Here is a 27,476-nt window from a genome sequence, read left to right as displayed (position 1 = left end):
ACATTAAATTGCATTTTCTTGTAGTTTTTGAAATCGAAAGTAGATCGTCTATGTTTGGCTGCTTTCACGAAACGAAACAACTTTTTTATGAAAAGATTTAAATAAGAGGTAATTTAACCGTAAACTTCAATGTCAGATACTGCCAATTGCTGCTAAATGTCTCCGTATCATCACAATTTGTAAAATATATTGTTGAAACTGGAGAAAAAGTGTAATCGTATCCGGATATAATATTTTGGGTAAATATCGAGCTGTGTTATGAAATTTTAAGAAAAAAACTAAAAACAAACTGAAACTGGTAGACTATACTGTCAGTACATCAATCACTAGCCGACTCAGGCCCTTCAGGCCTTTGATTACATTCTTAGCAAGAGACATTTTGTTGTTTACTCCACATCGGACACATGTTGATATTTTAAATCGACACCACTTTAAATTACACTACCATACCATCAATATTGTTTCCCAAGTATTTGATTTATGCATGCATTGAGTGTATAATATAGTTTAAATTGGGTTTATAGAGTACCATTCATGTGTGTGTATGTTCTATGTGGGAGATATAATGCTGACAGTGCTCTGTTACATGAAGCATTTATGACAATTCAGATTTTATTTACACTTGTAAAAAGTCATTACGGGCGTTTCTGTATTTTCTTATACATTTTTATACTCTTAAAAATTATCAGACATGCATATATGTATTATTTCAAAGCGTAATTTACGCTAATATGCATCATATCTGGAGCCCTGAGAAGAATTCCCAATATAACTAGTTGTATCTTCTAAATCCAATGAACCAGTATATATAAGCACTAAGCAAACACTGCCAATTTAATCAAAATGGTCGGGCTACCAGACAAAAATATTGTTGGTCCAACGGGTTACTAACAAATTAACAGATTTCTGAAACCCTATGTGGAAAGTTCCAAAGGCAGTAGACCCCGATTATATGCAACAAAGGGTTCATAAGAAGTGGTTTAACCTTGAGCCTGCTAAATTTCTAAACTGAACTGGTCCATCATTTGATTTGGGCAATACCATTTATTATTCGAAGGGGTGTTCACTGAAAATTTACTGACTGTCTAGAGGTCCGGTAATCATTATGAATACTGAGATGCAGTATTTACAGAGAGGAAACTATAACTAATTAACTTATCTTTTGAAACGAGAGATGATTTCGAAAGATTGCTCTTGTGTTTTCGTCGTTTTAGATTTGTAAATGAAAGGAAACAGAAGTAATTATAATCAATGAAGAAAAACACAATCACAAATTCGATAAATTATTGATAGTAATTAATTAGCACTTTGTACGCCGTAATCAGAAGCTTTAATAGACTTTGTTTTTCTCAAGACTGCAGAATTAAAATGTTTTCTTTCATATGTTTTACATGGATTGTGCTCATAAATTGTTGAATCTGATTTACCGCCGTCCTACGAATATAAGATGCACATTTTTTACCGAGATTCTGGTCTGGAAGGACGGGTGCGTAATATATATGGGGATAGAAAAAGACCAAACATTTGCCCCGAATAAAAAAAATTAAGACAATCGATCTTTGTTTACAACGCGTACTTTATATTGAAGAGAATTCATGGGGAGTAAATACCAATGACTCGGGCATAGCTAACAGCTGGTATCGGGACCCGGCGTCTTAAATTACTTCTGTATAAAAAGTAAAATTAAGATATCACGTAAAATCTTAAGATAAATAAATGCTGTTTTTCATTAAAATATGTTTTACAACGCATTTCTGTAACTGATCATTAAGTTTTTAACAAAACCTGTGTAAAACTTTCCCGGTGTGTTTTCACACATTTTGAAATAAAACACTTGTAAACCTATGAATGCGAGATTTTAGACTGATCCAATAACATCATAGTCGCTGATCCATAATGTTCAAAACACTTTGCAAACCAGTCTTAAAATTACGTCATTTTACCGCCACATGCCAAAGTGTACTTCTGTTTTCGCTGGTGTCAATATTTATGGAGTGATCAGAAGATGCGGCAATTTAGTGTTTACACAGAGTTTATGCTTTTCAATTTAAATACTTGCACAACATACAACAAGAGATCACAGAGTGATCTTGGCGCCCACCAATGTGCCATTTTTGAGTGTTCCAAATTTCAAGACTTACTGACTAGCTCAAGGTTAAATTACATTCAATACACAACACTGTGCATGTGGTCTAAATTCGAAAGCTGTAGCTTGAGAAATGTGAAAGTAGATCAATCTAAAGGTCAAAGTTTAATTCGGTACACAAAACTATGCAAGTGGTCCAAATTTGAAGGCTGTAGCTTGAGAAATGTGAACGTAAGTCACTAAGTCAAAATCAAGGTCAAATTTCACTTCAGAAGCAAATCTATGCATGTAGTCCAAAATTGAAGCCTGTACCTTCAAAAATGTGAAAGTAGGTCACTAGGTCAATGTCAAGGTCAAAGTTTGTTTCGGTACACAATCCTATTCATGTGGTCTAAATTTGAAGCCTGTAGCTACAGAAATGTGGAAGTAGGTCACTAGGTCAATCTTAATGTCAAAGTTCATTTCGGTACACAAAACTACGCAAGTGGTCCAAATTTGAAGGCTGTAGCTTGAGAAATGTGAAAGTAGGTCACTAGGTCAATGTAAAGGTCAAAGTTTGTTTCGGTACACAAAACCATGCATGTGGTCTGAATTTGAAGCCTGTAGCTACAGAAATGTGAAAGTAGGTCACCAGGTCAATCTTAAGGTCAAAGTTCATTTCGGTACACAAAACTACGCAAGTGGTCCAAATTTGAAGGCTGTAGCTTGAGAAATGTGAAAGTAGGTCACTAGGTCAAAATCAAGATCAAATTTCATTTCGGAACACGAAATTATGCATGTGGTCCAAATTTGAAGCATGTACCTTCAAAAATGTGAAAGTAGGTCACTAGGTCAATGTCAAGGTCAAAGTTTATTTCAGTGCACAGAACTATGCATGTGGTCCAAATTTGAAGGTTGTAGCTACAGAAATGTGAAAGTAGGTCACTAGGTCAAAATCAAGGTCAACTCATGTCAAGGTTCATCTTGCCACTCAAAACCATACATGTGGTCCAAATTTGAATGTTGTAGGTTATTGACAAGAAGTTTTTAAAAGCTTTTCCCTATATAAGTCTATATGAACCATGTGACCCCAGGGTGGGGCCATATTTGACCCTAGGGGGATAATTTTAACAAACTTGGTAGAGAACCACCAGGCGATGCTACATTACAATATCAAAGCCCTAGGCTTTGTGGTTTGGACAAGAAGATTTTCAAAGCTTTTCCCTATATAAGTCTATGTAAACCATGTGACCCCCGGGGCAGGGCCATATTTGACCCTAGGGGGATAATTTGAACAATCTTAGTAAAAGACCACTAGATGATGTCACATACAAAATATCAAAGCCCTAGGCCCTGTGGTTTTGGACAAGAGGTTTTTCAAAGTTTTTCCCTAAATAAGTCTATATAAACCATGTGACCCCCGAGGGGGGGGCCATATTAGACCCCTGGGAAATAATTTCAATCATCTTGGTAGAGGCCCACTAGATGATGCTTCATACCAAATATCAAAGCCCTAGGCTCTGTGGTTTTGGGCAAGAAGATTTTCAAAGTTTTTCCCTATATAAATCTATGTAAATTATAGAAATAAACAAAGGGCCATAACTTAATAAAAATTTGTTGAACCAGTCTGATTTTCAGGGGGACACAACTAGGGTACCAATACATCATTCTGACAAAGTTTGGTCAAAATCCCACTGGTAGTTTCTGAGGAGATGCGATAACGAGAAATTGTTAACGGAAGGACGGACGGACAGACTGACGGACGGACGCCGGACCACGGACGCAGAGTGATTTGAATAGCCCACCATCTGATGATGGTGGGCTAAAAACACCAACAATGATTTAGCAAAAACCGGCAAGTTCGTGTCAGAAACTATAGAGAATTTCGGACAGACATAAATTTGAATGAGTGAATTTTATGAGATAAATTGCAATTCATACTACCCTATGGATTTTGCAAGTTTATAAAAATTGATTGACATTCCTTTTGTGACATTACAATTAATTAAAACGAGAAGAATTCTTAATTTAAATACACTAACAGTGTCCCGGGATCCCGAGGACCCCAAATTCTAACGAGGGACACCCATTCATCAAAGCTGGGTGTTCCTTCAGGATACCTATTGTCAGTAACGACAATGTAATATCCACATTTAAAACCAAGTTACACTCAAAGATTTTTTAATTCTAACAGAATATTCGGCAAAAAAAAAAAGTGAAACTGATGTTGCTTTTATTTCACAAAAACTGCTAAACCTGAAATCGTATTCATCTCTTCTCCTGTTTCAACTTAAATTCTGCAATGACCTTCATCAATTGTTATAAAATAAGGCATACAGAATGCTGCCGAATTAAACCCGAAACAAACAAGAGCTGTCTGATGACAGCGCGCTCGACTATTCGAAGAATTGATTGAAGAATGGGGTCAAAATATTAACACAGACATTCAGACAAAAGAAAAAAATAGATTAGAATAACAATGTTCCAGTATTTGTGGATTTCAATAAGTCTTCCACTAAAAGTGTGAACCAATTTCAAAGTCCAACAAGAGCACCGCCTTGCGGGTGCTGACGCTCATCTGATTTTTTTTGTGTAATAGAAATATTGTCCTACCCATGATTTTCTAAGTCTAAAAAGGGCCATCATTCTTGCAAAAAGCAGGATAGAGTTATGTTTCTTGATGTACAGTGTCCACTTATGATGGTGAAAAACTGTTGCAAGTTTTAAAGCAATAGCTTTGATAGTTTATGAGAAAAGTTGACTTAAACATAATACTCAACCAAGAAAATGATTTTCTAAGTCCAAAAGGGGCAATAATTATTGCAAAAAGCAGGATGGAGTTATGTTGCTTGCTGTACAGGGTCAGCTTATGATGGTGAACAAGTGTTGCAAGTTTCAAAGCAATAGCTTTGATAGTTTAAGAGAAAAAGTTGACCTAAACATAAAACTTAACCAAGAAATCTGATATTTTCTAAGTCCAAAAGGGGCCATAAATCTTGCAAAAAGCAGGACGGAGTTATGTTTCTTGCTATACAGGGTCAACTTATGATGGTGAACAAGTGTTGCAAGTTTTAAAGCAATAGCTTTGATAGTTTAGGATAAAAGCTGACCTAAACATAAAACTTAACCAAGAAAACTGATTTTCTAAGTCCAAAAGGGGCAATAAATCTTGCAAAAAGCAAGATGGAGTTATGTTTCTTGATGTACAGGGTTTGCTTATGATGGTGAACAAGTATTCCAAGTTTCAAAGCAATAGCTTTGATAGTTTAGGAGAAAAGTTGACCTAAACATAAAACTTAACCAAGAAATCTGATACTTTCTAAGTACAAAAGGGGCCATAAATCTTGCAAAAAGCAAGATGGAGTTATGTTTCTTGCTATACAGGGTCAGCTTATGATGGTGAACAAGTATTCCAAGTTTCAAAGCAATAGCTTTGATAGTTTAGGAGAAAAGCTGACCTAAACATAAAACTTAACCAGGCAACGCCGACGCAGACGCCGACGCCGACGCCGACAACCGCTCAAGTGATGACAATAACTCATCATTTTTTTTCAAAAAATCAGATGAGCTAAAAAGGGCCATAATTCAGCCAAAATAGTTGTCGGAGTTATGTACTCTTGCCTACAGATGGAAATCATAATGATAAACAAGTGTTCAAAGTTTAAAAACTATAATTATGTCAAGTAGTTTTGACAGAACATGGACTTGTATGAAAACAGAACAGATTTCCAAGTCCAAAAAGGGCCGTAATTCAGCCGAAATAAATGATAGAGTTATGTACTTTTTCCTACAGATAAAGACTATTATAATAAATAAGTTATAAAAGTTTCAAAGCCATATGTCAAACACTTTACACAAAATATGAACTGGTACGAAAAACTTAACCAAGATTTCTAAGTAGAAAGGGCCCATAATTCAGCCAAAATCCTTGATGGAGTAATGTACGTTTGCCTATAACTGGTCATAGTGATGGTAAACAAGTGTTGAAAGTTTCAAAGCTTTATCTTAAAAGACTTTGTCAAAATATGAACTGGTACGAAAAAATTAACCATGATTTCTAAGTCAAAAGGGGCCATAATTCAGCCAAAATCCTTGATGGAGTTATGTGCTCTTGCCTATAACTGGCCATGTTGATGGTAAACAAGTGTTGAAAGTTTCAAAGCTTTATCTTAAAAGACTTTGTCAAAATATGAACTGGTACGAAAAACTTAACCATGATTTCTAAGTCAAAAGGGGCCATAATTCAGCCAAAATCCTTGATGGAGTTATGTACTCTTGCCTATAACTGGCCATGTTGATGGTAAACAAGAGTTGAAAGTTTCAAAGCTTTATCTTAAAAGACTTTGTCAAAATATGAACTGGTACGAAAAAATTAACCATGATTTCTAAGTCAAAAGGGGCCATAATTCAGCAAAAATCCTTGATGGAGTTATGTGCTCTTGCCTATAACTGGCCATGTTGATGGTAAACAAGTGCTGAAAGTTTCAAAGCTTTATCTTAAAAGACTTTGTCAAAATATGAACTGGTACGAAAAACTTAACCATGATTTCTAAGTCAAAAGGGGCCATAATTCAGCTAAAATCCTTGATGGAGTTATGTACTCTTGCCTATAACTGGCCATGTTGATGGTAAACAAGAGTTGAAAGTTTCAAAGCTTTATCTTAAAAGACTTTGTCAAAATATGAACTGGTACGAAAAACTTAACCAAGATTTCAAAGTCAAAAGGGGCCATAATTCAGCCAAAATCCTTGATGGAGTTATGTGCTCTTGCCTATAACTGGCCATGATGATGGTAAACAAGTGTTGAAAGTTTCAAAGCTTTATCTCAAAAGACTTTGTCAAAATGTGGACTGGTACGAAAAACTTAACCAAGGTGTGACGCCGACGCCGTGGCGAGTAGGATAGCTCTACTTATTCTTCGAATAGTCGAGCTAAAAAAGAAATAAATACAGTTTAAGACCTAGCAGTTTTGATTTTCATTCTTTCAAACTTGAGGGATCCCATGTATTGGTGAGGGACACCAAATTCTACAGGTAGGGGGCCCTCTGGGACACCACTGAAAAAAGTTAGTGTCAAGGCCTGAAATACATGTAGTTTTAACCTAAATATGGACAATCCAGAGCAAGAGATTCTCTTTACATGGGTATTTATTTTTTCCAGAATTCTGTTGATAATTTTTCACTGCGTCCTATACACGAGTGCGACCTATAATCGATTACGGTACTACTTGAGTAGGCAACGATGACTACTGGAAATCACTGTTAAAATTTTATATTCAACATGCTTCCAACCGAAGTGAGAGCTATTTATACCAGTGTTTTCTCTTGGCTTTTGAAAATGAGGGTCATTGTGACTCCAAGTTTTTCACATCTCGGGGTCATTTCCAAATTTTGGGGGTCATACAGGTATACTGTAAGTATTTTGAACAAAACTTTGTTTTACTTATACTAGTGATTGTTTCCTCATATTTGTCAATGAATAAAATGAGGGTAAAAACAGCTGCTGTTTGAGTTTTTATTTATACATGTGCTTTAGGTTTTACCAATGTTATAGTAGAAACACAAGTTTTCTAATCAAATGTTACAGGAGTCTAGCTAGGTCCAATTTTTTGGGAGAAGTCACTTCTCCCTCCAGCTGATTTAGGGAGAAGTGGGGAGACTTTAGAGAGAAGTGGGAAGACTTTTCCTACCACAATGCTGTTGAGTGATACGAAAGGTGGCTGTAATTTTCTTGTTTTCTAAATAAAAAACATTGAAGTGACCATTCATTTTCTTAGTTAGGTCATTGCCCATACAGTGGTTATTGTTTCAATACAAAATTCTGAAAAAAGTCCTTTTCAAAATTCAAGCCGATGCTGTTAATCTAACCCGCTGATTTTTGATGATATCTGTATGAAGTATTTATTATTAACACCGAGTCACCTCGGCAACAATATCTGGCTCTTATTAAACTGAAAGTAAACTGTGTAAACTAGAAATACGTATTCAAATCAATTCAGCGATGGAAATCAATTTAACGTAGGTAATACAACATATATGTCATTCTTTTACCATAGATAACAAATAATTATGTACAATATTCCAATTAATCGCATGGTTAATCAGCAATTTCTTTATAAAAACATTTTTTTTGCACTGGAACATGCTGACAATTAAACCCAAAGTGTCAAAGACGTAACCGCGGCGCTAATTGGCTAAACACAATCGACTCTGGTGTATCGGATAATTTGATCTAAGATATTTGAAAAACATGTATCAGATCACTTGAAACTATTTTTAGAAACTCATAAATTGATCTTTAACACTCAATCTGGCTTTAGAACTAAACACTCATGTGAAACAACTTTGATTAATATAACTGACAACTGGATCAATGCAATAAATGATGGTAAACTTGTTGGAACAATATTTCTTGATCTCTCAAAGGCATTCGACCTAGTAAATCACAGAGTTCTTCTTGAAAAACTCCACTTTTATCATCTGTCTCAAAAGTCAATCAACTGGATTACATCATACAGAGAGTCAGTGTTTCAGGTACCCTTTCCTGAAGAGGTTCTGTCCGGGGTACCGCAGGGATCAGTTTTAGGGCCTTTACTGTTCATCATTTACATAATGATCCTGCCATTTCATGTAGACAATTCTACCACAGATATGTTTGCAGATGATACTACAATAACAGCCTCAGGATACTCTGTTCCTGAATTATGCCAAAACATTCAAGCTGACCCTGACAATGTAAACAGATGGTGCAAACAAAATGCGATGATTTTAAATGCGCAAAAAACTAAAGCAATGTATATATCCTCAAGAAGCACAGACTCAACTAGCAATTCAGATCTATATTTAGAAAATCAAGCCATTGAATTTTCTAAAACTGAAAAATTGTTAGGTGTTTACGTGGATGATAATCTAAACTGGAAGACTCAAGTTGAAAAAGTACTTAAAACATGTAACTCTCAATTATATTTACTGCTGAGAATCAAACAGTATCTTGAAATTCACACAAGGAAGTTATTCTATAATGCCTATATTTGACCACATTTGGACTATTGTTGTACAATTTGGGGCAACTGCAACAATGAGTCGACCACAAATCTAATCAAATTTCAAAAGCGGGCAGCAAGAATAATTCTAGATAAAAGCTATGATACTCCATCTGATGCTTTATTTAGTGAATTAAAATGGATGAAATTTGACGAGAGACTTCAATACAAAAAGGCAATAATGATGTTCAAATCCATCAATGCTAACTCCTTTCCTGAGTATATGAAAGATAAATTTCAAAATATTAATCAAAGGCATCATCATAACTTGAGATCTGTAAATAACTCTGAAATAGTCATTCCAAAACCGAAGAAAGAACTCTTTCGTAAATCATTGGTGTACTCAGGTCCCAAACTATGGAATGATATTCCACTTAATATACGAAAGTCTGAATCACTTAAGGAATTCCAAGCTTCATACGTTAAGTGGAAATTCTCTTCTCATATGTGAATAATGCAATTATAATCTACCTGTTCATTTCCAACAAAAATATATTTTGCTTTGTGTTAAACTTGATATTAATTATTTGAGTATGACAATCTTTAAATTATGTTAACAATGCCACATTTCTTGTTCAGTTTGTACAAAACTTTTATTTATGAACCATTCTTATTTGTTTTGTATTGTAACTTTGTGTAATGCTCTGTTGTTTATATGTATATATGTTGAGGCCCACATGGAAGATTGGGAAACCAAATGTGTAGCCTCATTAAATAAAGTCTTTACTTATTTACTTACTTACACATCTCGGGAAAATCTCGAAAGTACCTGAAGTAGGCGGAGCTTAAATTATGCTTTCGACGTTTGTCTCTGTGTATTCAACACTCATTTTGACACCGTGCAAATTGTCAACAGTCCGAGTGGCGGTAATTAGCGAATGCGGATATCAAAGAAAATCGGGCGACTTGCATTTCGCTTTGAGGTTAGTTTTGAGCGAAGTTTGAAGTTCCAAAGCGCCTATTTCGCTCAAGTCGCTTAATCGCGAGAGCCCTGATGTTAACTCGCAGACAAACAGGTGATCTAACTCAAACGCAATCGGGTGAAACACAATATAGGGAACAGTAGTGTTGCACTTGGAGGTGAAAAAATAAGTTCTTAATTTTGGCAAAAAAAGTAATTTTCTACAAAGTAGAGTGCTTGAAGTATAAGCAACATAAGTGGTTTGCTGGTATTTGTATCGGAAATGTAATTTTTAAAGGCTGATAAAATGCATATTTTTGCTGGTTACGGACACTACAAGTGGTACATTTTGTAAAATAAAGCTTCAAATTTATGATAAACTTGAACTATTTTTACTGTTTTGTAGGACAAACACATGGAAATACATAATGCAAGGCAAAAATAGGACTGGAAAAGGTATAGATACCGAAAAAAGAAACATATTGTTGGATATTACTTTGTTGCTAAAAAACATGTATATTTCAAATCATCTGACATCTTCAATCTCAGTGTTAATAATGAAAACTTAATGAAAAATCAACACAAATTCTGTCTTTGTTGAAACAAAATGACTTAGATTAAAAGGGAAAGTGAATAATTTTCAAAAAATCCTAAATATTGATGGATACCAGTAATTGGTTACGGACACTACAAAAAAGCCTCAAGAATGGTTTTGCATTAGATTATGTTAAAAACATTAAATCCACTCATGAATTATTTGGTATAATGTTAAAATGATATCTGAATGGAAAGTGTATTTAAATTTGATATTCTTCAAACAAAAATATACAACTTGCCAAATTAAAACCAATGAAAAAGAAAACAGAACAACAAAATCTGAAAACTGTTTTCATGAAATCTTGTAACTTAACAAGCAATATTAAGTTCTCTAAGTGATACATTATTATCAATACTTTGTATTCATATCACACAACTAACACTTACACTTTTTTTACTCAAGAATGTCACTAACCAGAAAAAAAGAAATTAAGTTTATGGTTATGGACACTACAATATGAATTATCTAACGAAAGTACACATATCTATAATCTTTTTGTAACTTTTTTTTTTCAAATTTTCAAATGTCTTGGTTTTGAAAATGCAGCCCTATTATCAGTCATAGTAGATTCATCTATAAATGCAACAACATTGCCTCTTATCTCCTATGACAGATCCTGTTAGTGCGGACACATAAATTTCTTTCCACTCTTTTTCCTTCATCATGTGATTTTGATATTAGTTCTGCTTTCTTAACTAATCTAGTTTTGAGTTACTCTTCTCTACTTCTTGTCGCTGTCTCATTCTACAATCCTTCTTTCTTTCTCTCTCATTTTTCTTTTAATTTTCACATTGGCCTGGATTGAGTTTCTGCCTTTCTTGCCATTTAACCTCTTCTAACGTATTCAACATTTTTGTGCCTTTTAAGTTTCAGCACTGCAGGTGGCTTATCAGATCAAAACTCTATATCTGAACCACAAATGCACAATGAAATCAGACATACTTCTACTTTATTATAAAGCAATTAAATTGCAATATAAAACTAGATATTATAACCATACGACACAGATGTGCACACATACACATGCCATTGCCCATTCTCTAGAAAGCAAAAATGATCATAGCTGCCGCCAGTAAAAATATACTCAGAGAAGATTCCTTCCCTTCATCTGCACATAAAGCTTGTTCATCTGTTAAAGTTTGAAGCAAATCAGGCTAAAAGTGTGGGAATCGTTGACAGGATTTTCCCCTATCATACTATATTCCATATAGCAAGAATTATCAAAGGGCCATAACTAAAGTAAAACCAGTCAAAGAAAGAATTTCTCCCTTTACGGTCATCTGAACATCAAGCTTGTTCATCTGTGAAAGTCTGAAACAAATCAGGCTACTAGTGTTGGAGGAGTTGGACACATAAAAATGTTTCTCTATATTCCTTATGATAAAACAGAAATTATATCAAAGGGCCATAACTGTAGTAAAATAGTCACAGAAAAAAATTGTCGCTTTATTGTAATATACACATCTTGAGCTTGTTCATCTGTGAAAAGTTTGAATCCAATCAGGCTAATAGTGTGGGAGGAGTTGGACACACAAGAGTTTTCTAGATATATTCTATATTTCTATATAAAAATATCATAGTATCATAACTGTGGTTAAAATAGTCACTGAGAAATTCCTTCTTTTATGGTTATCTACACATCAAGGTTGTTCATCTATGAAAGTTTGAAGCAGAGCAATTTAATGGCGGGAGGAGTTGGACACACAAGACTTTGAACGCACTGACGGACGTACATACATAGAGCAGCAACACTATATGCCCATCACATAAATATAAAATCTCATCTAAATGAATATACATGTACCTGTCATCACATGGTTTGTACTTAGTACTTCTTGAAGAGATTTTGCTTTCATTTGCAAGTTTTTAGATATTACTTTTAATCATAAATACTTGTAAAGATTTATTCACTTGAACTGTAAGATGTATAATAATTTAAACAGAAATTTCAGTAATACTGGATGTTTTTTTACATTGTTTTAATTTCTGTAGTGTCCGTAACCAGATAACACTGCCCCTCTGAAACATTTTGAAAAGAAACATTATTGTAAGCTGCATGAACTTGAATTATCTTAACAATGATGCTCTTGAAGAAATTTGTCTAAGTGAATAACTGTTAATTATCATTATCACAGCTTTACATTTTTAATATATATCTGTGCAATTTAGATGATAAACATGTTTTTTAGCACTTTTGAACTGTATCTATATTTTTATAACTGAAAATATTTGTCAACAAATACATATATTTGTTTTTTTCTCAATATTAATAAACTTTGAAATGATAATTTTTCATTTTTCTGTAAAAGGATGCAAGTTTTAATTTTTTCAGCTCTGGTTACGGACACTACAGTTTCAAGTAGCATTATTAAATAGACAAAATTTACCTTTTGTAGTGAAATTATTAATAGACTTTACTAAATTTGTCATCAGTGAACCTTCCAAATTGAAAAAAAAAGTAGTGATTCTTTATCTCTCATCGCTTCAATGTTTGCTATTACATCTTTCAATTTCATGCTGCAGCAACAGAAAATGATGCTGTATATAAAGATGCCGCAATAAGGGTTTTCCAATGTGGTTGCAACATCAACAAGTTGATGAAAAATAAAGTTGATTAATTAACTTGTGAAATCAGTTATTACTTTCATAAGAATAGCTATAAACAAAATGTTAAAAAATGTTTATTTACACCATTGAAAGACAGGTTACGGACACTACAGTGTTTTTGTAGTGTCCGTAACCATATTAGTGGTGCTACAGCAAAAATGTAGTTAACAATAAAGGAAATAGCATAAAAATTTAATGTCAACAGTTAAATTTGATAAGAAAAAATCAGTAAAGACTCTCATAATATCTTACAAATCTATAAAATACAATTGGTTACGGACTCTACATATTTTCATAAAAACCTGATTTTCAATTTTAAAAATTCATACAAATAAATTTCAGAAATACATGATTTTGATTTTTTTTCTTTAAGTACTATTACAACAGAGAAATGATTCTGGACCAAAATATTAAAGAAAAAATAATGTTAACATTGCAATTAATCATTATAACAAAAGGAAGGAATTTCAGTGAAAAACTGAATAACATCTTACCCATTTCACATTTTTCTCAACAGCTTCAACAATTTTCATCCGATCATGATAAATCAAACACCAAAATAATCTTTAAAAAATTGTCTTTATGCTGATAACACACATTTACATAGAAATATATAATATCATACCATTATTTTATTTGAAAAATATGGAAAATTCTAAGTGCAACAACATAACGCTTCAAAAATGACTTTTTCTAGATGCGTTTTTTTGCCACTGCTTGAAAACTATTTGAGCTAGATCAATAAAATTTGGCACAGAACTTCTTCATATTTAGTGTTATGAAGTGTAAATGTTAAATTGCACTAAAGGGTTAGGAATTTTTTGAAAACCATGTATAACAATACGATATCCTAAATGCTCCCTATATTGTGTTTCACCCGAATGCTGCTAATATTGTCAAAAATTCTAGCAAGGTTACAATTCAGGCACGTAGGAAGCATTTTCAGATTAGGGGGCACACAGTTTGAAAATCAGCCGACCTATAACAGACCAGATAAAAAAAACGTATATATATGTATTTTTCTTTTAAGTTTAATATTAGCTTAGTACTACTGTGCTAAGCTGAATACTTAGCACGGTGCGTGCATGCTTAGCCCATCTAAAACAATTACAGAACTGCAGGTCACAGCTAAAATTGACTAACTGTAAAATAAATTTGCTAAGATAATTACCATGATCGGTCAAATTATGGGGGGGGGGGGGGGCGGCCCCCTACCCCCCATGTTCCCACGGCCCTGCAATTTAGAACAAACATTGTGCAGAAAAATCCATTTTTGCCAGCGGTGGTAAACGACAGCGTGGGCCCTGCTTTGGTGTTGTTATAACTTTGATTAGCAGAAAACAAAATGTTAACAAAAGTAATACAGATCTTTGCGGATGATGCTGAAGTACTAATTTTTATGTTATTTGGTTTATTTTGGCCAAGTGATCAAGACTGGTACTTCTGATACTAGTAACGAGCAGTGATAACAAAGTGTTAGTCATTTAAAGTTCTGCGCGTTACGGAGTATAGCCGCAGAACATATGTCTTAACGTTGTGTAGCACAACTATTTGTGCGAATCACTGATGTGTTGGATCACGTGATCAGTGATTAGTCAAGTGGTACGTGGCGGGAATTAGTACGGGTAACGCGGTTGTTTGTCAGTTCTACGCTTGGCTTCGATTGTTTCACTTCTACTTTTGAGCAACGGTCAACCTTACGATGGATAGGGAAGAAATGTCAAATTTCGTCGAAGGAAAAGTGAAAGATGTTATACAGTCGAATAACAGGGAGCTTCTGAGCAGTATCAGCAACATGATAGCTAAGATAAGTGACAAGTCTTCTTCTGCTATTTCTGTTTTAGATGTTCCAAAATTTAAACGTAAAAGTAATGAGGAACAATTTAAATTAAATGCCAAAGTTATACAGAAGATAGAAGGTGCGCATTCAGCCGTGGAATCAGAGGATTTATCGTCTGCTAAAGAGGCTATTATTCAAGGTAAATTTTTACGATATGCACTTATCCGTGATAACCTGATTTATGTAGGTCATAACGGTTCATGTTTTCACAGGATATACATTAAGAAAACGGATAATGTTTGCATCTGTTTACATCAATATGGTAAAAATTGACAAAAAGTGTTATTTTTTCAGCCAGAGACATGTTGAAGCACCGACAAAAATTAGTGCTTCTGGCCGATACGTCGGATTTGGGTTGGAGATTGGTCAGCGAATACGAGGCAAATCCTATCGCTAGCGATAGCGACGACGAAAAACGTATTTATAAGGCGGAGGCTCATGCCAGCAGGAAGGCTAAGGCAGACAAGACCAAAAAACCCAGAAAAAACAACTGGCCATACAAGCGTCCAGAGGCATCGGGATCTGCGCAGGCGTCACAGGGCATCAGACAGCGTCCCGGATTGTGTTTTTCATGTGGAAAGGCGGGTCACTGGAAAAATGAATGTACACAGAACAGTTCTTACCAGAACAATAAGTTAAGTAGTTATTTTGAGATTTTAGACTCAGTAAAAGTCACTGACTTTACCAAGGGTACTGTGTGCCAAGATAAGGCTTATTTGAGTAAAAATGAAACATTATTTAAGGCCGAGAAAAAAGGCAGTGACCAGATGTCGGATAAAGGTATAGTAAATTCTATTTCACCTGTAGGCCGATTAAGGCAGAATAAAGACAAATGGTGTAGGGTGTCCAATAATCAATATATTTTAGACGTTGTTGAAAACGGATATAAATTGCCGTTTAAGAACATACCAGAAAGTGCGCAGTTGAAAAACAATAGATCCGCACTTGAAAACAAAACGTTTGTTAGAACGGAGATAAAGTCTTTGTTAGAAAAGAGGGTAATATCGGAAGTATTAGAAAAACCAATTGTGGTAAATCCACTCACAGTTGCTTATAACAAGGCTGGAAAGCCCAGACTGGTGTTAGATTGTAGGCATGTAAATCCTTGTTTGCATATGTTTAAGATAAAATTTGAAGACATAAACACAGCAGAGAGTTTGTTTGACCTTAATACGTTTGTTTATACTTTCGACTTAAAGAGTGCTTATCACCACATAGATATTTTTCCTGAACATACTACGTATTTGGGATTTTCCTGGATTGATGACGGAGTTGTAAGATATTATGTGTATAATTCATTACCATTTGGAATTGCTTCCGCAGGGCATATCTTTACGAAAACTCTAAGAGTGTTGATTAAACACTGGAGATCATTAGGACACAGGGTAATTATGTTTTGGATGATGGAGTAGGGGACATGCTGAATTTAAAAAGGCCATGTCGTCTAGTAATTTCATACACAATTCTTTGATAGATCTGGGGTTTTTACTTGCGGAAGAAAAATGTTGTTGGAACCCTTCACAAATAGTAATGCTGGTTAGGCCATATTTTGAATTATAGATCTAACTGTATGTTTATTTCGGAAGAAAGAATTCTTCGATTAGAAATGTCACTAAAGTCAGTTCTATTTCAATTGTCAAAAGACAAGTTAGACTTGATACATGTAAAATGTTTAGCAGCAGTTGTAGGCCAAATAATTTCCCTACAAAGTGTGGTAGGTAGAATAGTCTGCCGGAAGACCAGAGATTTATACAAATGTATTATAGGGCGTGCAAGCTGGAACGCACCTGTTAAGGTAAGCGAAAAGGCTCAGGCTGAGCTACAGTTTTGGCTAGAAAATGCAAGAAAATTGAACAAAAAAGGTAAGCGATTGAAGCAGTTATTTTCTGCAAGTTTAAGTATGGCAACGGACGCTAGCGCCGTTGGATACGGTGGATACGTGAGAAAAGACGAAAAGTCATATGCATATTATAGTAGTTTGTCCAAGGAAAAGACATTTATTAACCAGTCCTCAGGTGTTGAAATAAATGAAAAGGTGACTGGGTTCCCGGAAGTGAACCATGAGGAAATGTTCCAAGGTATGTGTATCAAGTTTCCACCGGAAGTAGAATATTACACAGTTTTTGCTCCCGGATGTGAGCAAAATGTTTCGACAAACATAGAACAAGGTTCTACAAAGGAGAACTGTGGTAGTTTGTCTGAGGAAATGTCAATTTTCGATCAATACTCACTTGTTCCGTTACATGAAAAGATAACGTATTACGAAACCGGGTTCCCGGAAGTGAACCACGGGGAAATGTTTCAAGGTATGTGTAAAGGTAGCAAGTTTCCACCGGAAGTGGAATATCTCACCGGTTTTGCACCCGGATGTAAGCAAAATATTTTGATAAATGATGAACAAGGTTCTATGAATAAGACTCCCGGAAGTGGGTCTAGTGGTCTGGTGCTCCCGGAAGTGAGCGCATTGTACAGTAAACACATGTCTTTTACTTTCAGCAGTACAGAGGTACATGGGTCTTGGACAGAAGTAGAAAGAGAAAGAAGTTCAACATGGCGCGAACTTGAGGCTCTTCATCGAGTTTTAAGAAGTAACATTAATATATTAGTGAATAATCATGTCATTTTCCTTACAGACAATAAGAATGTGAAATTTATTTTGAATTCCGGCAGCTATGTTGACGATTTGCATGAAATCTGTCTTAAAATTCACGAAGTGTGCGACATAAATAGCATACAGTTTGTTGTAATTTGGATACCAAGGTGTAGGAACGCAGAAGCAGATTATCTGAGTAGGTGTCCTGATTGTGACGATTGGTCTGTAAATGAGGTCATATTTAAACACTTGAATAAGAAGTGGGGACCTTTTACAGTCGACAGGTTTGCCACACATTATAATAGCAAATGTGACAGATTTAATTCAAGATGGTGGGTACCTGGTACAGAAGCAGTTGATTGTTTTACACAAATATGGACCGGGGAGAATAATTGGTTGGTACCACCACCAAATTTAGTCGTTCAGTGTTTGAATAAGTTAAAACACGATAAATGCTTAGGAACTTTGGTTATTCCTGAATGGAAATCTGCGCCATTTTGGCCATTGTTAACTGATGAAAAGGGTAATTTCAGTTGCATTGTGAAAGAAAGTTATGTTTTTCCTTCTACAGGAGCTGTCACAAGGGGAAAAGGGAACAACGGAGTGTTTAATATAGAACCTTTTAGTTTCAGAATGCTAGCATTGAAGTGCAGCTGGTAAACATCTTCAACATTATGAGATTTATTGAACATGTACGATCGAATTTTGACCTCATGTATGTCTTTCAGGTACTGGCTTGAGGCAAACACTAAAAAGAAAGTTTGACGAGGCTGGCGTTCAGATAAATAACGAAGAACAATGTATAGACAGAATGGCTACACATATTTTGAGCTCTAGAGCTGATAGCACTGTAAATAAATATGCTCATCAAGTGAAAACTTTTAAAGATTTCTGTATTTCGAAGGGATTTCCCTGTGATCCAGCACATTCCATTCACGTCGCCATGTATTTATCGAACTTAATAGACAGTGGAAAATCGGACAGCGTAATTATGGCAGCTTTTTATTGAATTAAATGGTACCATAGTATTAACGACTTCCAGGATCCAACGGAGAACGTAGTGGTGAAATCTATGCTAGAATGTGCAAAACGGTTGAACTCTAAACCCACAACGAAAAAGGATGTAATTACAACAGAACATTTAATAGAGCTTTGTAATATGTTTTCAGAATCTACGGATGTTATCGTACTCCGCGATCTGACAATGATTTTGTTAAGTTACGCAGGTTTTTTGCGTTTTGATGAAGTTAGTGAACTACGTTGTAGTGATATTGATATCAAGGACAGATACATATCTTTGTTTATTAAGAAAAGTAAAACTGACATATACAGGGGTGGTAAAGAAGTACTTATTTCTAGCGGTGAAACGTCGGCTTGTCCAGTTGCTATGTTGCAAAGATATTTACATTGTTCAAGTATGCATTTAAAATCAGACTCATATCTTTTTAGACCTGCATGCAGGTCCGGCCACAAATGTTTTTTAATTGATAAAGATAAAAAGCTTAGTTACACTCGATCAAAAGAATGTATTGTGTCTAAGTTAAAGCTAGTTGCGCCTAATTTGCGTTTAGGAACACATTCGTTGAGAGCTAGTGGTGCCACCACTGCCGCCAATGCTGAAGGCGTTTCAGATAGATGTCTAAAGCGACACGGTCGCTGGAAGTCTGATTTGGCCAAAGATGGTTACATAGATGATTCATTAGAGAAAAAGCTTTTTATTACAAAACAGTTAAAGTTATGAGTACATATATTGTTTAAAGAAAATTCGAATTTGAATGACATAGGCTCTAACATTTGTATTAGTTCTATCGCAAGTCTTGCCCATTGCAAAACAGAGTTTGTGTTTTGTGCGTAGTTATGTTAAGACTTTAAAGTTCTGCGCGTTACGGAGTATAGCCGCAGAACATACGTCTTAACGTTGTGTAGCACAACTATTTGTGCGAATCACTGATGTGTTGGATCACGTGATCAGTGATTAGTCAAGTGGTACGTGGCGGGAATTAGTACGGGTAACACGGTTGTTTGTCAGTTCTACGCTTGGCTTCGATTGTTTCACTTCTACTTTATTCAAATTCGAATTTTTGTTAGATTATAATGAAAACTTTGATTTTGTAAACTCTATGTAGTTTATAATCTGGTTTGATAAAGTTGATATACTTTTTGTAGAAAGTTGAACAATTCTCAAGACATAATGAATAATTTGTCTAGTTTTAAGAAAGGCTATTACTTTTTATTATTTTATACTACCAAGATACAGTAGGTACAGTTTTCCAGAGTTTTTTACATTCCCAGTTCGGGAATGATTTTTTAATCTCTGGTTTTTAATCTGGCCTATTGTATCTAGGTTGACGGCTGTACTGTACAGTCAGTGTGTACACAAGATGATTATCTGACAATGTTATTTGTATGAAGCTGATATGCATATTGTATGCTATTTGATTTTGTTTATAAAGAATATGATCATATATTAATGTACATAAAATGCTCAAAATAAAACAATCGCAAGTCTTGCCCATTGCAAAACAGAGTTTGTGTTTTGTGCGTAGTTATGTTAAGACAAGTATCAGACTGGTTATTAAATTTGTAAAAATGTGAATTGACGCAAATTTAGAAAATCGATGAGGCAGTCTGCATATAATTATGAAACTGAAAGTACATTTTCCGAAAACTGCTCTCTGTAAACAAAATTGGTCTGATTTAGATTTTCAAGAAATTGCGTCCACTGTGACGCACAGAATTCATTTTTACGGGTTATTTCTCAGAAAAGTGTGACTATGACGCGACCTATCGGGCGTATATATTGACTTTTCGTGTGTTTGATGCTGAATCCTTTCCGGTGCCGCAATTTCAATCCTGGGCTGTGTCTATAACCAGTACTGGACCGGTACCGACACCGATATTCGTCAGTGATTAAGTCAGTAGTGATGACCATTACGGGTATTCGTCTGCGTGTTAGTGTAACACGTGTAAACAAAATAAAAGTTTTGTGCTGTTCATAGTTTGCTGATAATCAGTGTTAATTAAAAGGTTTGTTCTTTTTCTGCATTAGACATACTTCTTTGGAAATCCTCCCCCACATTTTTCACAGATCCACCCGATTTCTTCTGAGTAGGGGGGAAATTCCCCCTATCTTTCAAATCCTAGATGCAACACTGGAACCTGGAACCCCTCATTTACAGGGCGGGTGCCCTACCGACTGAGCTAACTGGCTGTCAGACACGTGACCAAGTGTGTACCATGACATAAATTATGATTTCTCTCAAAACACGAGGGAGTAGTCACAATGTGGTCGTCATAAGAATTGTAAATATGTAAAACTTTTAAACTTCAACTTTCACATACAAAATGTTGTAAGTAAGGCTCTGACTGGCTAGCGGAAGGGTCATCAGAACGAGGCTACCAATAGTACGTCTTCAGATCCAATGTGCGTAGTGTTAGTCAGATTGACTGTAGACTTTAGTCAGATTGACTGTAGACATTCCTATCAAAAAACTAGAATGCGTCTGTAGGACACAGGGTGTGCCCCCCACTGGTACATTTGTCACAAATATGGGGCAATAATTCAATGTTTGCAGTCTTAATTTAAAATACATGTTAGCTTCTAAAACAACATTAGTTTAAAGTGAAATAGTCTAAAGACACGAAGTACGTTTCCTGCCATCAAAAGAAGCGTGGTCATACAGTGATAATTAATTTACCGATGAATAATTGCTTTCGCATACAAAATGGCGCGTGGAGAAAGCATCATTTCCGGTTAACGAGATCTCATTCAGTTATCACGGGATGTTGGCGAGATTTGCTCTATATGCCTTTCAAGTTGCCGATCTATTTATTTTTATAGCTCTTTGGATATTTGAGTTGCAAGCAAAATCACATCCCAGGTTTTTGACATACTTTGGCTTGTCGCGGTGGCTGTAAAAGTCAGAAATTAAAAAGCAGCCACTCAGCGACAGTAAGCTTGTCTAGCCTTGGAAAGGTCCACTTAACGGACCCCTATCTAATTTTAGTCCTAAAAGTAAAAAGGGGCCAAAGTTTGCAGAAGAACTTCAAAAAAATGTAGTAGAAAACACATATTCCAGTCTACTTAAATGGGTTTTAAGATAAATGTGATGGCTTTTATGATTATGCGTGATTTAGGCGCCGTGATTTACAGCAGCGCATTATGTAAAGATCAAATTGTAAGTTTCAGCCCTGTTTCTGGTTTTCAGGCTTTTGTTCCTTTTAAACACAGGTGAAAATTTTGTCACTGACGCCACGCATTAATTAATTTCCTGCATTTTTGCAAGATCTGTTGCATTTTCCTTACCATGGCATTGCTTGATGCTCAAATTAATGTTTATTTCAAGTAGAATTTGGATTAATTATCACGCCGGCTTCCACTTTCTACTTTGTCCACCATTTTGGATTCATTAAAATATTTCAAACCAATCAAATAACTCCTCGCGCGCTTCCGTCAAAAGAGGCCCTCGAGAGGGATTATGAAGGTCATATACCACCAAAAGTGAAATATCAATCATCATCATCATCATCATCTTTGATAATGGCAAGCAGTCCTGTTGGACTATAATGGCCATGCGTGGGGGTTTGTAAAGTGAAAGATTATCAAGCCTCCCAAGCTACTCAATCCACCCAGGAGGACATTGACAATGTGATAAAAAATAGTGCAAAAACCTACTCAAGCCCTTAAAGCCTATACATTGCATAATCTACTATGTACATGGTGAAGAAACAAGAGAGTTAGTACTGTTAAAAGATAAAAGCATATATGTACTGTCTAGGGGATGTGTGGTAACACAGTCAGTCCCGACTTAAACACAGCGTTTGAGTCAGCACTGACTAAGTGCACCGGCAGTGAGTTCCATTCAACTATTGTCCTAGGGAAAAATGAGTACTTTATGTAGTCAACTGATGAGTGTGGTATATGATATGCTAGTTGATGGTGATGTCTGGATGTTCTTAATAGTGGATCCATATATTGTAAAGGTAATTATGTCAACAAGCCCATAATGTATTTTATGGAAGAGGCTAAGACGGATGTTCTGTCTTCTGCGCTCTAAGGACTCCCATTGTAATTGCTGTAGTAATTGTGTTACAGTACCCGGCGACTTTGAATAGTTGTTGGTAACAAACCTAGCGGCCCTCTTTTGTACATTTTCTAATTTCTGCTTGTCATTTAATTGATAAGGGTCCCAAACAGAAGCACAGTATTCCAAGGAAGGTCTGACTATTGATTTGTAGGCTGCTGCTTTAGTTTCAGGTTTGGCAGAATGTAGATTTCGTTTTAAGAACCCAAGATTTTGACTGGCCTTATTTGTTATTTTGCTAATGTGTGGAGACCAAGAGAGATTAGATGAAAGTTCCACACCGAGATAGGTAGCTTGTTTGACCTCAGACAAGGGTTGGCTGTGTAGAAAGTAGTCAGTCATGACTGGTTTAGATCTAGTGGGGTAATGTGCATGATGTGGCATTTGTCTACGTTGAAGGCCATCCTCCACTTCCTCTCCCACCCTGCCAGTCTGTCCAGATCTGCTTGAAGGGTATGTGAGTCCACAGCTGAGCGTATTACTCTATAGATGATACAGTCATCAGCAAACAGTCTCACATCCGAACGAACACTGGCAGGGAGGTCGTTTATGTAGAGAAGAAATAGAAGGGCCTAAAACGGAACCCTGGGGGACACCAGAATCAACTGTGGCTACAGACGACATAGCACCATCAACAACTACTTTCTGCGTTCTATTACTGAGAAAGGCTTTTATCCAGTGATGAGCATTGCCTCGATACCATAAAATTTAAGCTTGTGGAGGAGTCTTCTATGGTCTACTACATCAAAAGCTTTACTAAAATCCATTATAGCGACATCAACCTGGCCTTCCTTTACAGACTTGACAAGATCATGAACAAAGCCCACAAGTTGGGTCTCACATGATCTACGTGCTCGAAAGCCATGCTGATTGTCAACTATAATATCATTTGCATCCAGATGATCAAGGGTGTTACTAACTACAATGTGTTCAAGTATTTTGCATGCAATGCATGTCAGTGACACTGGCCTATAGTTGCTAGGTTTAAACTTCTCCCCCTTTTTAAAGACAGGGGTGACATTTGCCTGATTCCAATCAGATGGTACGAGTCCGGACTGTAATGACTTATTGAAAATGAGAGTGAAAATTGGTGCTATTTCATCAGCACACTCTTTAAGAATTCTAGGTTTTATGGCATCTGGGCCAGCTGCTTTATGGGGATTTAGTCCTTTAAGTAGTTTAGAGACGCCATTTCAGAAACTGAAATATTTTTCATGTCAGGGTAAGGACTGTTTCCAAGGTCTGGGAGTACAAAATCATCTGGTTTGGTAAAAACAGAGGAAAACTGATGGTTTAATATATTTGCCTTATCACGAGAACTGGACTTCAGTATGCCATCTTCTCTAAGGGGTGCAACACCACAGGAGTCTTTCTTAAGGCTTTTAATGAAACTCCAAAATTTTTGGTAGTTCCATGTTTTTGTTCAGTAGGATCACATACAATGTTGTTAATGTAATTCCAGTAGGCTTTTCTTGTTTTCTTTTGTATAAGTGCTTTCACTTTCTTAAGTTTATCAAGGTACTTTCCTTTTGACTTTTTGAACTTGGCATACAGTCTATCCCTTTTTTTAAGCAACTTTTTTATTTCAGTGTTTATCCAAGCCAAGTGGTGTTTCCCATTTACATTTTTAGATGGCACATAATTATCTGTCAAACTCTCTAGTTTAGACGTGAAGTTATCCCAAAACTCCTGAACATTTAGTTTATCGGACATTTTATTTAATTCTATTCCAAAATTTACTAACTCTGATTTAAAACCAGCCCAATCAGCTTTATCAAATAAAAGTATCTTTCTTTTTTCTTTGTAATTTATTCGGGGGGTAGCTGTTATATCAATGAAAGGGATACAGTGGTCACTAAAGCCAGGAATGACTTTGATATTATCAACTAAGGTTGGATTATTTATAAATAAAAGGTCTAAGGTATTTTGAGTAGTGTCTGTAGTTCTAGTTGGCTCATGAATCAATTGCTGAAAACCAAAGGAGTCTGCTAAGTCAAGGAGTTTGTTACTTTCATCTGCATGGGTAGCACCAGTATCAACTGTAAGAGATTGCCAATTAACATTTCCAAGATTAAAATCTCCCCCAACTATGATGGTGTTGTCACTACTGTCAATAAGTAAGGTGGTACGATTTATTTCATCTATGCAACTAAGGTCCCTGTCTGGTCTGTAGGCACTACAAACATAAAGATCTTGTTTACTTTTCTGTTTGATCTGAGCCCAGATGATCTCCGAGTCTGACTGAAGTTCCGGTAGAGAATTACTGGTAAGCTTATTTGAAACAAGAATGAAAACCCCACCTCCCGTACGACGTTTACGATCTTTTCTGTAGACTTTATAATCGGGTGGAAAGACTTCAGAATTTTTTATGTGTGGCTTCAGCCATGATTCGGTACCAAGCACAATATCAGGCTTGACAGTTGTTAACATTGCAAGAAAACCCAATTTTTTACTTTTTACAGACTGGCAGTTTGCAGTAATGATTTTGAGATGTTGGATATTTTGTTTCCTTCGAATTTGTTTAGGAGCTCTGTTTGTCTGAATGTTTGTTACTGGGTGTGATGATTTTCCAGTTGGAGTACTACTATGAAGGGGATGTTGGATTGTGGCTGTTGGTGATTTTAAACATGACAGATCTGAGCTGACATCTGAGATGGAATTATTTGAGTCTAGCTCAATTCAAGTTAGCTCGCAATTCTCATACCCATAACATTATTCAATTAATGATTTATACCTACTTCCGAAACGAGAATCTTGTTACTTAATGTAATAACTTATTTTCGTTCGGGAAGCAAAATTATCATCTTGTTTCCATCAAAAGGTCCGGTGCACATCATCGGCGTAGCGCCCTGTAGGCACTACAGGCCCGGACCTACACCTTTACGGCAAAAATTTAAAAAAAAGTTAATACGTAAAATGCAATAAAAGCATAAGGGATGTGAGCTGAGGGACTTGATTAATAGAATTTATCGCTTAAATGATATAACTCAACAACTGAATAATATTTTAAAATTAAGCAATTCTTAACGCAATAACCGCGTAAGTATTTTAGGCCGTAATGAAAGCATTGCATGCTTAGACACATAATAAGTATTGCACGCGTCTAAAGGTGTTCTTAATATTTGCATAGCTGTAACATCTCGAAAATTGCCCTTGCATCAAGCCCGGATTTACAGCGGTTCGCAGGGACATTTTCTCCAATTTAAAGTTAGCTCGCAAATAATGTCTAAATGCCGCCATACTAACGTAAAATTCATCTGAAAATTGTATTCCTTGGCCTAGCCGTGTCGGCCAAAAGAAGACATTTCGTGGGTATAAATGTACAGCAGACATGGGTCACGACTTACTAACAGAAACAACCCCCTGATGATGAATTCAAAAGATATCCATATAAATTGAAAAGGAAAAGAATTTCTACTACAATTCGTTTGACTTCTTTAGAATGAATGTGTGATAGAGACGAAAAACATTGAACGGAACAGATGCGTAGAACAGATAACTGAAGTTGTAACTTAGGTCGGTATTTTTTTTTTTTCAGATTTCGAAGTTTTCCTGACAACTTCGAATGGTTGTGGTTTTTGTTTTGGAAATTCTACACTAAGATAGTTAACGCAATATTTGAAACTGGAGCTATTCCAGATTTTCTTAAGTTAGGGCTGTTGACTCCGGTATTCAAAAATAAAGGTTATAAAACAGAAGCTTGTAACTTCAGAGGAATAACTGTTCGGCCTGTAATTGTAAAACTAATGGAAGTAGTGATCAAAAACAGTTGCACCGGTAATGGAACTCCATCAGAATCCATACCAACGTGGGTTCACTACCAACACATCCCCTCTCCATGCAGCACTTATTGTTGAGGAAATATCCAGGAACATCAAGGATCATAATAAAAACATTAATTATGTTTTCTTGGATGCCAAACCAGCATTTGATGTGGTAAACCATAATCACCTCCTTCGTCGTGTATATCATGCAGGAGTCCATGATAAGCACTGGTCACTCATACATAGTCTACACGAAGAAACCCAAATCGTTGTAAAATGGTCAGGACATCTATCAGAAAAATTTCCAGTTTCCCAAGGAGTGCGTCAAGGCGAAATTCTTAACACTGACCTCTACAAATTCTATGTAAACCCACTGTTAAACAATCTACAGTCTACCTGTATGGAGTACACCATTGGTACGACAAGATGTAATGCTAGTGCTTGTGCAGATGATGTAACAATCAATCTTCTACTGAAACTGAAACTCTTATAAGTATGGCTGAAGATTTTGCTAATCAAGAGCGTTACACCCTACAACCAACAAAAACAGAAGCTCTGCTTGTAAAGCCAAAAAAACTACAAAAATAAAAGTAAAGACTTAAGTCAGTTCCTTATATATAATACAGAAATACCTGAAAGCACTTCCAGGTTAACAATGCCCTCTATGAACTACAGCATGGGTTCAGAGAGAAAAGGTCATGCGAAACGCAATTACTCGAACTTGTAGAAGATCTATCCCGAAACTTGATTCAAGGCCACCAGACGGACTTGATCCTTCTGGACTTCTCTAAAGCATTTGATAAGGTTAACCATCTGAAACTTCTGTACAAACTTCATCAACATGGCGTTCAAGGCACCACGTTGCAATGGATCAAGTCTTTCTTGATTGGCAGGCGCCAGTCTGTCCTTGTGAATGGTGAAACACCAGAAGAAGTTCCAGTAACGTCCGGAGTCCCACAGGGCTCCGTCCGTCCTAGTCCCC

The 27,476-nt window shown here is 35.9% G+C and overlaps 3 protein-coding genes across 33 annotated transcripts in view; 1 reads left to right on the top strand and 2 right to left on the bottom strand.

Moving 5' to 3' along the window:
• The window catches only part of LOC123539652 (zinc finger protein with KRAB and SCAN domains 5-like), a 118,763-nt gene extending 96,673 nt beyond the window's left edge, over positions 1-22,090 (bottom strand). For all 30 annotated transcript variants that reach the window (XM_053527371.1, XM_045324343.2, XM_045324342.2 and 27 more), the window contains exon 1: positions 21,953-22,090. The gene's annotated coding sequence lies outside the window, so the exon portion shown is untranslated. The remainder of the gene's footprint in view (positions 1-21,952) is intronic.
• On the top strand, positions 14,909-18,512 carry LOC128549791 (uncharacterized). 2 transcript variants are annotated; one of them, XM_053527372.1, is made up of 3 exons: positions 14,909-15,192; positions 15,348-16,438; positions 18,375-18,512. In XM_053527372.1, the coding sequence occupies exons 1-3, from the start codon at positions 14,916-14,918 to the stop codon at positions 18,384-18,386; spliced, it is 1,380 nt and encodes a 459-aa protein (XP_053383347.1). In that variant the 5' UTR covers positions 14,909-14,915; the 3' UTR covers positions 18,387-18,512. The 2 variants fall into 2 exon arrangements, with proteins under 2 accessions (XP_053383347.1, XP_053383348.1); XM_053527373.1 differs by having other exon boundaries at positions 15,348-15,687; positions 18,375-18,482.
• A 1,966-nt stretch (positions 22,091-24,056) lies between the features above and the next one.
• On the bottom strand, positions 24,057-25,160 carry LOC128549392 (uncharacterized). The gene has a single exon (XM_053526028.1). It carries the CDS (start codon positions 25,158-25,160, stop codon positions 24,057-24,059), a length of 1,104 nt encoding a protein of 367 aa, XP_053382003.1.
• Between the last annotated feature and the right edge of the window lie 2,316 nt (positions 25,161-27,476).

Source organism: Mercenaria mercenaria, chromosome 16, assembly GCF_021730395.1.
Source record: "Mercenaria mercenaria strain notata chromosome 16, MADL_Memer_1, whole genome shotgun sequence".
Classification (NCBI taxonomy): Eukaryota; Metazoa; Mollusca; class Bivalvia; order Venerida; family Veneridae; genus Mercenaria; species Mercenaria mercenaria.
The sequence above is the reverse complement of the archived record's forward strand: the minus strand, read 5'-3'. Positions and strand labels throughout refer to the sequence as shown.